Genomic DNA, 12,904 nt, shown 5'->3' with positions numbered 1-12,904 from the left:
ACTTAGCTAACTTACTGTGCTGTAAATGTAATCTGTTATAATAATAAAACTACTCAATCAGCAGGATACTAAACATAACTAGAGCTGAAAGCAGTTATTAAAGGCTCCAAGCCACCTCCAGTCAATCCAGCTGTGGCTTTAGCATGCCATGATATGCAGCCATGTTTAATTTGTCTGTATATGGGTTCTAAAATATGAATAATTTTCATTAGTTAAAGACAGACCATGATTTATTTTGTGCAAAAACAATCTAATGATCATGTTTTGTATAGGCCATAGACCTATGAACATGAAAGCACAATACCTTAAAAGTTGTATTGTTTTACTCTCCTCCCTCCAGGCTCTCCATCCAGGAGCCTCAGTTGTAGCCGGGCCCCCGGTGTCACATCGTCTCCATCCCTATCAACCCCATCAGACTCCACCCTGCTGGGACAGCGGCTCCACGTTCCCCGCTCTGACCCGCCGCAGGACTCGGCCTCCTGCGACAGAGACGGCTCCTGGGAGCTGCAGCCTCAGAGCTACGTGGAGCGGCTGCAGGCCGAGGAAGCCCCGCCCACTGCCGACTCTCTGGGTTCGGAGGATGGGGACGTGTACTTCTCTCCGGTAGTGGAGACGGCTTCCTGTTTCAGACCTGGCAGGTACCACTCAGCGCTGATGCCCCAGGAGAACAAGCCCCTGGAGGTGGGCATCCTGCGCAGGGTGAAGGAGCTGCTGGCCGAGGTCGACCCCAGGACGGCGGCCAGACACATCACCAGGACCGACTGCACGGTAACGCTGACGCCATGCTACCCAACGGCCATGAAATAACAACAATGTTTCAGTTTTACATGGGCTGCCTTCTCACAGCACGGCTTGTTGGTTAATTCTAGTTTTCTGCTGAAATCAGATTCTTTTTGCCTGGATATTTATACTAGTAACTAAAGGCAACGTAAACTGTGTGAAGGGTTTAACTATGAACATGTCTCAGTTATATTCTTTACTATGTTACATTTCTAATATTTTTATGCTTTTCTGCGATCCGACATGTTTTGGTCTCTAGGTGGCGAGAATTTTGGAGGTGAGTCCAGAGATGAAAAGAAAGATGGGAGTGAGTTCAGGGATGGAGCTGCTGACGCTGCCGCATGGACAGCAGCTGAGACTGGACCTGCTGGAGAGGCGAGCATCCAACCAGACATCCAACAGACATCCAACCAGACATCCAACCAGAGTCCAACCAGACATACAACCAGACATCCAACCAGAGTCCAACCAGACATACAACCAGACATCCAACCAGAGTCCAACCAGACATACAACAGAATCCAGCCAGACATCCAACCAGAGTCCAACCAGACATACAACCAGACATCCAACCAGAGTCCAACCAGACATCCAACCAGACATCCAACCAGAGTCCAACCAGACATCCAACCAGACATCCAACCAGGGTCCAACCAGACATACAACAGAATCCAGCCAGACATCCAACCAGAGTCCAACCAGACATACAACCAGAGTCCAACCAGACATCCAACCAGAGTCCAACCAGACATACAACCAGAGTCCAACCAGACATACAACCAGACATCCAACCAGAATCCAACAAATCAAACAAACATCCAACCAGACAAACATCCAACCAAACATCCAACAAATCAAATAAACAAACAAACAAACAACCAAACATCCAGTCGTCCATTTTGATCAACATTGTCATTGTGGGTTTAAAAAACTTAAAAACCTTCTAAATCCTAAAACTTCTTATACTTTGTGAATATTTTTCCATATTTGAGAATTATGAAGAATCCAGAGGAATAAAGATTTTCCTTTGCATAACCGTTTCAGTTACTTCCCAGTTCTGATCAGGTGTCTGGTGTTGCTGCAGGTTTCAGACCATGGCCACCATGTTGGCCGTCAACGTGTTGGGATGCACGGGAACGACGGAGGAGCGGGCCGCCCTGCTGCACAAAGTCATCCAGATCGCAGCCGAGCTGAAGACCACCACAGGCGACATGTTCGGCTTCGCTGCCGTCATGAGAGCGCTGGAGCTGCCGCAGGTGAGAGGAACGGGCCGGATCAGCATTAATGCTGCGGTTTGCTAACCTTTACTGATGGACAGCTGGGATGGATGGAGCTGTGGAGTGTTTACCTCTTACACACAGAGAATAAAACACAATGAGCTGAACTCTGACCTGGTTATCTCTGGTTGTAAAGGCACAAAGATTGCTATTATAATTAAACTAGCTGCTGTTATTTATGTCAAAGTTGGAGCTTTAGTTTGGAAAGACAGACAATAGTGTAAATGTGCCACATGTGATCCTTAATTTGACTCTTTCTTGCCAAAAATGAAGATACATTTTAAAACTAAACACAGCATCTTTGTTGTTAAAGCAGCAGGAAGAGAGGAGAGCAGAAGGTGATCAATTTTCCACCATGAATCCATCAAACTGCTGCTTTTTTTCCTGTCTGAGGCCAAATTCACTCAGCAGCTGATTTTTTTTTTCATGCAAGAAAATCCCAATTTATTGGTATTTTCCATTCCCAATATGATATTACTGGATATGACTCAGTCATATCCAGTTCCGTTATTGGATATTACTGAGTTATATCCAATAACAGGACTGGATATGACTCAGTTCCATTATTTGGAACTGAGTCATATCTGGTGTTTTCAAAGCGTCTGCAGTCTGAACCGTCATGTCGCATTTTACCCGACTTTTACATCATTGCCACGAGGCATGTGTCATAATTCTGCACCAGAATAAGCCAGGCAATAAAACTGGATGTAAGCAACGGCTGAAAATTAGAATAATGAGATTGTGAATGCAGTCTGTCAGTGAACGCATCACATCCCAACCCCAGCACTCCTGGTCCGACTCCACATCCAATCGGACTTCACTACAGCAGCTGCAGTCAACGACCCGTTGCTGTTCGCTGGGTTTCCTTTTTATCAGCTTCCTTCATCTGGTTTCGATGCTGTCGGCTCCAAATAACTTTAAAATGTATCCTTAGACAGCGGCAGCCATTTTTTCACACAGAAGTCTGATTTCAGTTGCAATTAATTTTAGAATGAACAACCATGCAAAAAAAATTGGATTTCCACAAAAACTCAAAATTGAGCATCAAGTTACATAACCATCTTTTTCTGTTTGTGCGGTTTTTGACGCTCCTTCGTTCCTCAGGTGTCTCGTCTAGAGCAGACTTGGACGACGTTACGGCAGCGACACACAGAGGGCGCCATTCTCTACGAGAAAACGCTGCGGCCGTTTCTGAGGAGCCTGAATGATGGACGAGGTAAAATGTGTGTATATATATATATATATATATATATATATATATATATATATATATATATATATATATATATATATATATATATTTTTTTTTTTTTTTTTTTTTTTTTTTCTTTTCTTACTTTTACTCTGTGAAGTAAAGTTAGAATTAGCCATTGACGCTCTGGCTGTGTCTGTCCTGCAGAAAGCTGTCCGCTGTCCAGCACCACCTTCCCCCACGTCCTGCCCCTCCTCACCCTGCTGGAGAAGAGCTCTGCGGTGGGCGAGGGGACGGAGCGGTGGGAGACGGCGGAGGTCGGCGTGGAGGTGGTCATGCTCCACCTGACGGCGGCGAGAACTATCGCTCAGCTGGGCGGGATCTATCACTCCAACGCTAAGAGCAAATTAAAGGGTAAGAACCTGCAGAGTTCTGGTCCTGCTACCTCCATTGGCTTGGGTCGGGTCAGGTCACAGAGGCAGCAGCCTAAGCAAACCTTCAGCCTAGCTCTGCTTTAGCCATGCTCATTGTCTCCTTCTGTTGATGTATGTAATGTGGACCTCACTGCCACCTGCTGGCATGGAATAAGTATTACAGGATTTAATGGGAATCCCAAAAGCAATTTAGGCTATTTTCACACCTGATAATCTGATGGACTTGGTGCAACTGAGGACCAAAGTTTGTTCCATTTCCAGCTGCTGTGGTTCTTTCTCACTGCTCTGAGTCAAACCAACCAAACCCTTTGAGCAACCTGCCTGTTCCCCTCCTGGCCTGTGGGGGCGCTGCACCAAGGACCACTGACAAAGACACAGAGCACAACTTCCTTCTTCACAAAATGCAAACAAAAATGGAGTAATGTCATATTTTAGCGCTTGATGTTCACATATGCATTTTAACTGAACCAGAATTTACTTCAACCGAATCCCGACCGAGGTTTGTAGGCGGACCAGAATTTGATTGTTTTATCCTATTACGCATTCACACCTCCAAAAACAAACTGGACTTTCAAGGCAAACAAACTAGAGGTGGATTAAAGCGGACTAAACCTGGCCGATGGGAATGCACCTTTAGATGCATATTTTCTTCAAAATCAGAACAAAAAAATATCCATTTAAAATATAATAGTGTAGTCGGGGCAAAAATTAGTATTGCTGCAAATTCTTTTCTTTATTGTTTTTGTATTGTCCATGTCTGCTCAAGCATAACAAAAGACAAAAAAAAATCTGAATTCTTTTTAGCATAAAATATAGAAACCCTGAGTTACCCTCAGTGGCAGCAGCATCTCAAAGTGTCAAAGTGAAACCAGACGGTTGTAACCGACGTGAGCTGATGGTGAACTGTGACGTTCCAGGTTTCCAGGAGCAGGCCGAGGTCAGGGAGATCTTCCTCACCGACTTCCAGATGAGGCTGCTGTGGGGGAGCAGAGGAGCCGAGGAGAACCAGGTCCTCAGATACTCCAAGTTCGACCAGGTGCTGACCGCCTTGTCCAACCGGCTGGAACCGCCGATCAGACGGCACTGATCCCAGAGACGTTTAACTGATCAGCTGGTGGATTCTCTGACATCCGTTCAAATCACTTTAAAGTGTAACTAACCCTCTGTGAAATCATAAACACGCTCCCTGACAACTGTAGAAAACTTCAAGAGGGTTTCGATGTGGGCATTTCTAAAGAGCAAATTTGATTGGCTAGTTCCAGCAACAAAAACATTTCAGAAACTTACAGAAATCATCTGAGGTGACTGCTTTAAAAAGTCCAAGAAGAAAACAAGAAGTTAACGGTACAATTTATTTTAGAAACATTATTTTTTTAAATGCTGTTTTTAAATATCTTTTTTGTTTTTAACTACTTATATCAGTTTTATGTTACTTCAGTAACCAAAATGGATTTTTTTTGTATTATTTTTGTTGTATTGATATATCTTTGTAATTTATTGAATAAATCTGAAAAATCAAAATGAATGAATTAAATCAAAAATATAAATGTTAAACCAAAATTCATCGTTGTAACCAATCAGAAAATTAAACTGCAGTGACCACAGTTCATCCAGAGGGGGCAGCGCTGTGCCAGTTTAGCTCTGCAAACATTGCAGAACTGAACAAACTAGAAAATTTCGGAAGAAATTTAGCCGGGGCCTGCCAAGGCGCGCCCGTCGGGCATGGGCCCGGCGTCGTCGCGCCACAAATCGGCGTCGACGCCAAAGGACGCCGCGACGTGATCAGTGGCACGCGGAGAACCGCAAGAACGTTAAGCGAGGCGGACGTGCACCGTTCGGTACGATTTAAAATGTTGTCGAGGCTTTTATTTTGGAAGTTTTGTTAACCTTCATTTCAAAGGGCCAAACTAATCCCATGCGTAATAGTCCTTGGGTTAAAATAGTTATATAATGCTCAAAACACAAGTAGCTGATGTAAAAATATTCAAGGCTTTTATTTTGAAATTTTCAGTATGCTTCATTTCAAAGGGCCAAACTAATACCACGTGTAACAGTGCTTTGGATGAAAAAGTCAAATAAAGCCAAAAAGAGCAATTACGTCATGTAAAATTATTCAAGGCTTTTATTTTGAAATTTTCAGAATGCTTCATTTCAAAGGGCCAAACTAATACCACGTGTAACAGTGCTTTGGATGAAAAAGTCAAATAAAGCCAAAAAGAGCAATTACCTGATGTAAAAATATTCAAGGCTTTTATTTTGAAATTATTATTATGCTCCATTTTAAAGTTCCAAACTAATCCCATGTGTAACAGTGCTTTGGATGAAAAGTCATATAAAGCCAAAAACAGCAATTACCTGATGTAAACATATTCAAGGCTTTTATTTTGAAATTATTATTATTCTCCATTTTAAAGTTCCAAAGTAATCCCATGTGTAACAGTGCTTTGGATGAAAACGTCAAATAAAGCCAAAAACAGCAATTACCTGATGTAAAAATATTCAAGGCTTTTATTTTGAAATTATTATTATGCTCCATTTTAAAGTTCCGAACTAATCCCATGTGTAACATTGCTTTGGATGAAAAAGTCATATACGGCCAAAAAGAGCAATTACTTCATGTAAAATATTCAAGGCTTTTATTTTGAAATTTTCAGTATGCTTCATTTTAAAGTTCTGAACTAATACCACGTGTAAGAGTGCTTTGGATGAAAAAGTCAAATAAAGCCAAAAAGAGCAATTACGTCATGTAAAAATATTCAAGGCTTTTATTTTGAAACTTTTGTTAAGCTTCATTTCAAAGGGCCAAACTAATACCACGTGTAACAGTGCTTTGGATGAAAAAGTCAAATAAAGCCAAAAAGAGCAATTACATGATGTAAAAATATTCAAGGCTTTAATTTTGAAATTTTTGTTAATATTCATTTCAAAGGGCCAAACTAATACCATGTGTAACAGTGCTTTGGATGAAAAAGTCAAATAAAGCCAAAAAGAGCAATTACGTCATGTAAAAATATTCAAGGCTTTTATTTTGAAATTTGCAGGATGCTTCATTTCAAAGGGCCAAACTAATCCCATGCGTAATAGTCCTTCGGTTAAAATAGTTATATAATGCTCAAAACACAAGTAGCTGATGTAAAAATATTCAAGGCTTTTATTTTGAAATTTTTGTTAAGCTTCATTTTAAAGGGCCAAACTAATACCATGTGTAACAGTGCTTTGGATGAAAAAGTCAAATAAAGCCAAAAAAGAGCAATTACGTCATGTAAAAATATTCAGGGCTTTTATTGTGAAATTTTCAATATGCTTAATTTTAAAGTGTAAAACTAATCCCATGTGTAACAGTTACTGAGTTAAATCAGTTATATACAGCCCAAAGCAGCAAGTAGTTGTAAAGGCCAGTTCTCAGTCCTGATCTGTTTCAACTGAGGATAGATAGAACTACAACGATGCGTATTCGTAGTCCTAACCAGCAGCCAATAGCCTCTTGAGTTCCGTTGCTATGGCAAATAATGGTCTCAGCAGGTGTGAGCTCTGAGCTGTGAGCTCTCAAACACACAAGTGTGTTTGAGCAAACACACTTTACTGAAAAAAAGCATTGGAAACAAATCCTTCTTGTTCGGGAACCGTAATACATATTCGAAAAGCGTTTTAAGCGTATGACAGTTCAATGTGTCTTCTGCGATAGTCCCGAGATTCATATCTGTACCTCACTCAGAGCATTTACAGTGATGAGAGAAAGAAATGTTGTGCCCAGATATGAACCGAGGTCGGCTGTCACTCTAATATGAGCAAAAATGAGAAACTTTGGGTCGCTTAGAGGCAAATTGTGGACAAACCATAACTGGTATCGACGAGCCGTCTTCACTTTCGAAGAGATCACAGACGTATCTACAAAATGAAATTTGAATGGCATTTCTAGGTGAATTTGTGACGACACAGCAAATCCTCAAAAATAGGGTATTTCTAGGATTTTTCCCATTGAGTTATAATGGGGTTTTTTTCGTAGTTTTTTGCGAATTATGTCGCCATGTTAATCCCGAATCCCACCAAAAGTAATAGCTGGAATGGCGTGAATTTTCTGCACGTTTTGATACCTCTTTTGTAGGTGTGCACGCAGCGGTATGAGCCGCATTAACGGTTACGGATGAAAAATAAAGAATAACTAGAAAAACAAAATTTCTGAAGAAATTTAGCCGGGGCCTGCCAAGGCGCGCCCGTCTGGTTTGTGCCCGGCGTCGTCACGCTACAAATTGGCATCGACGCTAAAGGATGCTGCAATGTAATCAAGTTCAGATTTCTTTAGCCGAAATCTCTTTGCTTCCTTGTCTTTCGTTAGGCGATGAAATACGTTCATGTTTGGTTCGGTTCAGTTCTACTCTAGTGGGCAGACTGTACCGCAGCTGCTGCGCTACAGATATTTCTCCGCTGATTTTCAGTAAAACTCTACAACGGAGAACCTGGAGGTTCTGGTTCGGATGAACAAAATAAACCCAGATATTTTATGTTTTATTATTTGAAATTATTGATAGGCCAAGCATAATGAAAAAAAACTCAGATCATGAAGTTATTTTATGTAATTCAAACAAAAATTATAATTTACATCATACCAAGCTAATATTATGTAGTTCTGCTGTTTTTCACTGTCGGCACAAGACGGCAGCTGAGAGTATCTGTATCCGAAGCAACTGATTCAGTGAAGTAGCTTAATATGCTAGTTCCGGTTATTTGTGGCAATTTCTGCAAGTCACAATAGCTCTAGGTTGAGGTAAAACAAAATTGCCTTATTTCAGCTGATCAGATTGATGTTAACAGAGATTTTGTAGCCTAACTGGTTTCACGAAAGCCAGTTAGCAAAGTGCTAACATGTGAACAAATTGTGGTTCCATCAAGCTAGCAGCTACGCTATCAGAGCCACAACAAAATATCCCACAGCAGTCAAACTTTTAAAATCGATCACATTTCTTAAAGAACACATTACATTTAACAACTGTAAGCAGTTCTAATAATATAGTAATGAAATTAAATAGTATATTTTATGGACATAACACAAACACTTCTTACCTTAACCAAACAGTCGGAAGCAGAAAGCTCTTCTTCTTCTTTTTGTTTTTAATGGCGGTTGGCAAGCAACTTAATGGTGTGCATTACCGCCACCTACTGGTATGGAGTGTGGATCAGGGCGCAACTTAAAAAAAAAAACACTAAATCCTTTCTATCAGTTTAGTTTTCTTAAGAAATTTTATGAAATAACATAAATATTCATGGGGCGTGCTGTGGTGGCGCAGGGGGTTAGCACGCCCCACGTTTCAGTTAACCGCTCCCCAATCTAAAGTCTTACATATAATCCTGTTACCTTCAAACATGTAATAACCGCTTTATTTATTTTGTGTTTAATTAATATCTTATTAAGTTTAAATGTCTCTATATCATATTTCCTAATTTATTGTACTTGCTTTATATTTTCCACAATTAATTATTACATGTTCTACTGTTTCCATATCCATACCACACTCACATCTACCTGTTGGATGTTTACCAATCAAATTTAAAGTTTTGTTTAATCCAGTATATCCAAGGCACAATCTTTTTTTTTTCATACTTGCTCTTTTCGCTTTTCAGACTTACAATACTTCATTTGAGCCAGCTGGGGGAGACAATTCTCTGTTTTAGCCAGTAGGGTATTAGGGTTTTCAATGGATTTTCCCCATTGAATTATAATGGGGTTTTTTTCGTAGTTTTTTGCGAATTATGTCGCCATGTTCATCCCGAATCCCACCAAAAGTAATAGCTGGAATGGCGTGAATTTTCTGCAGGTTTTGATACCTCTTTTGTAGGTGTGCACGCAGCGGTATGAGCCGCATTAACGGTTACGGATGAAAAATAAAGAATTATAATAATAATAATAAAGAAACTTTTCTTGGGAGAATAGCAATAGGTTCCTGCCATTGCTTTGCATGGCAGGCCCCAACTAGAAAATTTCGGAAGAAATTTAGCCGGGGCCTGCCGAGGCGCGGCCGGGGGGTTCGGGCCCGGCGTCGTCTCGCCACAAATCGGCACGGACGCTAAAGAACGCCGCGACGTAATCAGTGGCACGCGGAGAACCGCAAGAACGTCAAGCGAGGCGGACGCGCACCATTCGGTACGATTTAAAATGTTGTCAAGGCTTTTATTTTGGAAGTTTTGTTAAACTTCATTTCAAAGGGCCAAACTAATCCCATGCGTAATAGTCATTGGGTTAAAATAGTTATATAATGCTCAAAACGCAAGTAGCTGATGTAAAAATATTCAAGGCTTTCATTTTGAAATTTTCAGTATGCTTCATTTTAAAGTTCCGAACTAATACCACGTGTAAGAGTGCTTTGGATGAAAAAGTCAAATAAAGCCAAAAAGAGCAATTACGTCATGTAAAAAGTATGCAAGGCTTTTATTTTGAAATTTTCAGTATGCTTCATTTCAAAGGGCCAAACTAATACCATGTGTAACAGTGCTTTGGATGAAAAAGTCAAATAAAGCCAAAAAAAGCAATTACATGATGTAAAAATATTCAAGGCTTTTATTTTGAAATTTTCAGTATGCTTCATTTCAAAGGGCCAACCTAATCCCATGAATAACAGTCATTGGATAAAATCAGTTATATAATGCTCAAAACACAAGTAGTTGATGTAAAAATATTCAAGGCTTTTATTTTGAAATTTTCAGTATGCTTCATTTCAAAGGGCCAACCTAATCCCATGAATAACAGTCATTGGATAAAATCAGTTATATAATGCTCAAAACACAAGTAGTTGATGTAAAAATATTCAAGGCTTTTATTTTGGAATTTTTGTTAAACTTCATTTCAAAGTGCCAAACTAATCCCCTGCGTAATAGTCATTGGGTTAAAATAGTTATATAATGCGCAAAACACAAGTAGTTGATGTAAAAATATTCAAGGCTTTTATTTTGAAATTTTCAGTATGCTTCATTTCAAAGGGCCAAACTAATACCACGTGTAACAGTGCTTTGGATGAAAGAGTCAAATAAAGCCAAAAAGAGCAATTACGTCATGTAAAAATATTCAAGGCTTTTATTTTGAAATTTTCAGTATGCTTCATTTCAAAGGGCCAAACTAATACCATGTGTAACAGTGCTTTGGATGAAAAAGTCAAATAAAGCCAAAAAGAGCAATTACATGATGTAAAAGTATTCAAGGCTTTTATTTTGAAATTATTATTATGCTCCATTTTAAAGTTCCAAACTAATCCCATGTGTAACAGTGCTTTGGATGAAAAAGTCATATACGGCCAAAAAGAGCAATTACGTCATGTAAAAATATTCAAGGCTTTTATTTTGAAATTTTTGTTAAGCTTCATTTTAAAGGGCCAAACTAATACCATGTGTAACAGTGCTTTGGATGAAAAAGTCAAATAAAGCCAAAAAGAGCAATTACGTCATGTAAAAATATTCAAGGCTTTTATTTTGAAATTTTCAATATGCTTAATTTTAAAGTTCCAAACTAATCCCATGTGTAACATTGCTTTGGATGAAAAAGTCATATACAGCCAAAAAGAGCAATTACGTCATGTAAAATATTCAAGGCTTTTATTTTGAAATTATTATTATGCTCCATTTTAAAGTTCCGAACTAATCCCATGTGTAACAGTGCTTTGGATGAAAAAGTCATATACGGCCAAAAAGAGCAATTACGTCATGTAAAAATATTCAAGGCTTTTATTTTGAAATTTTTGTTAAGCTTCATTTTAAAGGGCCAAACTAATACCATGTGTAACAGTGCTTTGGATGAAAAAGTCACATAAAGCCAAAAAAGAGCAATTGCATGATGTAAAAATATTCAAGGCTTTTATTTTGTAATTATTATTATGCTCCATTTTAAAGTTCCGAACTAATACCATGTGTAACAGTGCTTTGGATGAAAAAGTCACATAAAGCCAAAAACAGCAATTACCTGATGTAACAACATTCAAGGCTTTTATTTTGAAATTATTATTATGCTCCATTTTAAAGTTCCGAACTAATCCCATGTGTAACATTGCTTTGGATGAAAAAGTCACATAAAGCCAAAAACAGCAATTACCTGATGTAACAACATTCAAGGCTTTTATTTTGAAATTATTATTATTCTCCATTTTAAAGTTCCGAACTAATCCCATGTGTAACATTGCTTTGGATGAAAAAGTCATATACGGCCAAAAAGAGCAATTACATGATGTAAAAATATTCAAGGCTTTTATTTTGAAATTATTATTATGCTCCATTTTAAAGTTCCAAAGTAATCCCATGTGTAACAGTGCTTTGGATGAAAAAGTCATATACAGCCAAAAAGAGCAATTACGTCATGTAAAATATTCAAGGCTTTTATTTTGAAATTATTATTATGCTCCATTTTAAAGTTCCGAACTAATCCCATGTGTAACAGTGCTTTGGATGAAAAAGTCATATACGGCCAAAAAGAGCAATTACGTCATGTAAAAATATTCAAGGCTTTTATTTTGAAATTTTTGTTAAGCTTCATTTTAAAGGGCCAAACTAATACCATGTGTAACAGTGCTTTGGATGAAAAAGTCACATAAAGCCAAAAAAGAGCAATTGCATGATGTAAAAATATTCAAGGCTTTTATTTTGTAATTATTATTATGCTCCATTTTAAAGTTCCGAACTAATACCATGTGTAACAGTGCTTTGGATGAAAAAGTCACATAAAGCCAAAAACAGCAATTACCTGATGTAACAACATTCAAGGCTTTTATTTTGAAATTATTATTATGCTCCATTTTAAAGTTCCGAACTAATCCCATGTGTAACATTGCTTTGGATGAAAAAGTCACATAAAGCCAAAAACAGCAATTACCTGATGTAACAACATTCAAGGCTTTTATTTTGAAATTATTATTATTCTCCATTTTAAAGTTCCGAACTAATCCCATGTGTAACATTGCTTTGGATGAAAAAGTCATATACGGCCAAAAAGAGCAATTACATGATGTAAAAATATTCAAGGCTTTTATTTTGAAATTATTATTATGCTCCATTTTAAAGTTCCAAAGTAATCCCATGTGTAACAGTGCTTTGGATGAAAAAGTCAAATAAAGCCAAAAAGAGCAATTACGTCATGTAAAAATATTCAGGGCTTTTATTTTGAAATTTTCAATATGCTTAATTTTAAAGTTCCAAACTAATCCCATGTGTAACAGTTACTGAGTTAAATCAGTTATATACAGCCC

At 38.5% G+C, this 12,904-nt stretch overlaps 1 protein-coding gene across 3 annotated transcripts in view; it reads left to right on the top strand.

The window, feature by feature from the left end:
* The window catches only part of LOC106700065 (SH2 domain-containing protein 3C), a 37,664-nt gene extending 32,332 nt beyond the window's left edge, over nucleotides 1-5,332 (top strand). For 2 of the 3 annotated variants that reach the window (XM_023343355.1, XM_023343357.1), the window contains 6 exons: nucleotides 341-768; nucleotides 1,040-1,155; nucleotides 1,865-2,036; nucleotides 3,162-3,273; nucleotides 3,457-3,663; nucleotides 4,601-5,332. In XM_023343355.1, the coding sequence (XP_023199123.1) occupies nucleotides 341-768; nucleotides 1,040-1,155; nucleotides 1,865-2,036; nucleotides 3,162-3,273; nucleotides 3,457-3,663; nucleotides 4,601-4,770 (1,205 nt within the window). In that variant the 3' untranslated portion in view covers nucleotides 4,771-5,332. Of the gene's footprint in view, nucleotides 1-340; nucleotides 769-1,039; nucleotides 1,156-1,864; nucleotides 2,037-3,161; nucleotides 3,281-3,456; nucleotides 3,664-4,600 lie in introns of all 3 variants that reach the window. The other variant, XM_023343356.1, reaches the window with a different exon arrangement.
* Nucleotides 5,333-12,904: the final 7,572 nt, after the last annotated feature.

This window comes from Xiphophorus maculatus, chromosome 12 (genome assembly GCF_002775205.1).
Source record: "Xiphophorus maculatus strain JP 163 A chromosome 12, X_maculatus-5.0-male, whole genome shotgun sequence".
In the NCBI taxonomy this organism is placed as follows: domain Eukaryota; kingdom Metazoa; phylum Chordata; class Actinopteri; order Cyprinodontiformes; family Poeciliidae; genus Xiphophorus; species Xiphophorus maculatus.
The sequence above is the reverse complement of the archived record's forward strand: the minus strand, read 5'-3'. Positions and strand labels throughout refer to the sequence as shown.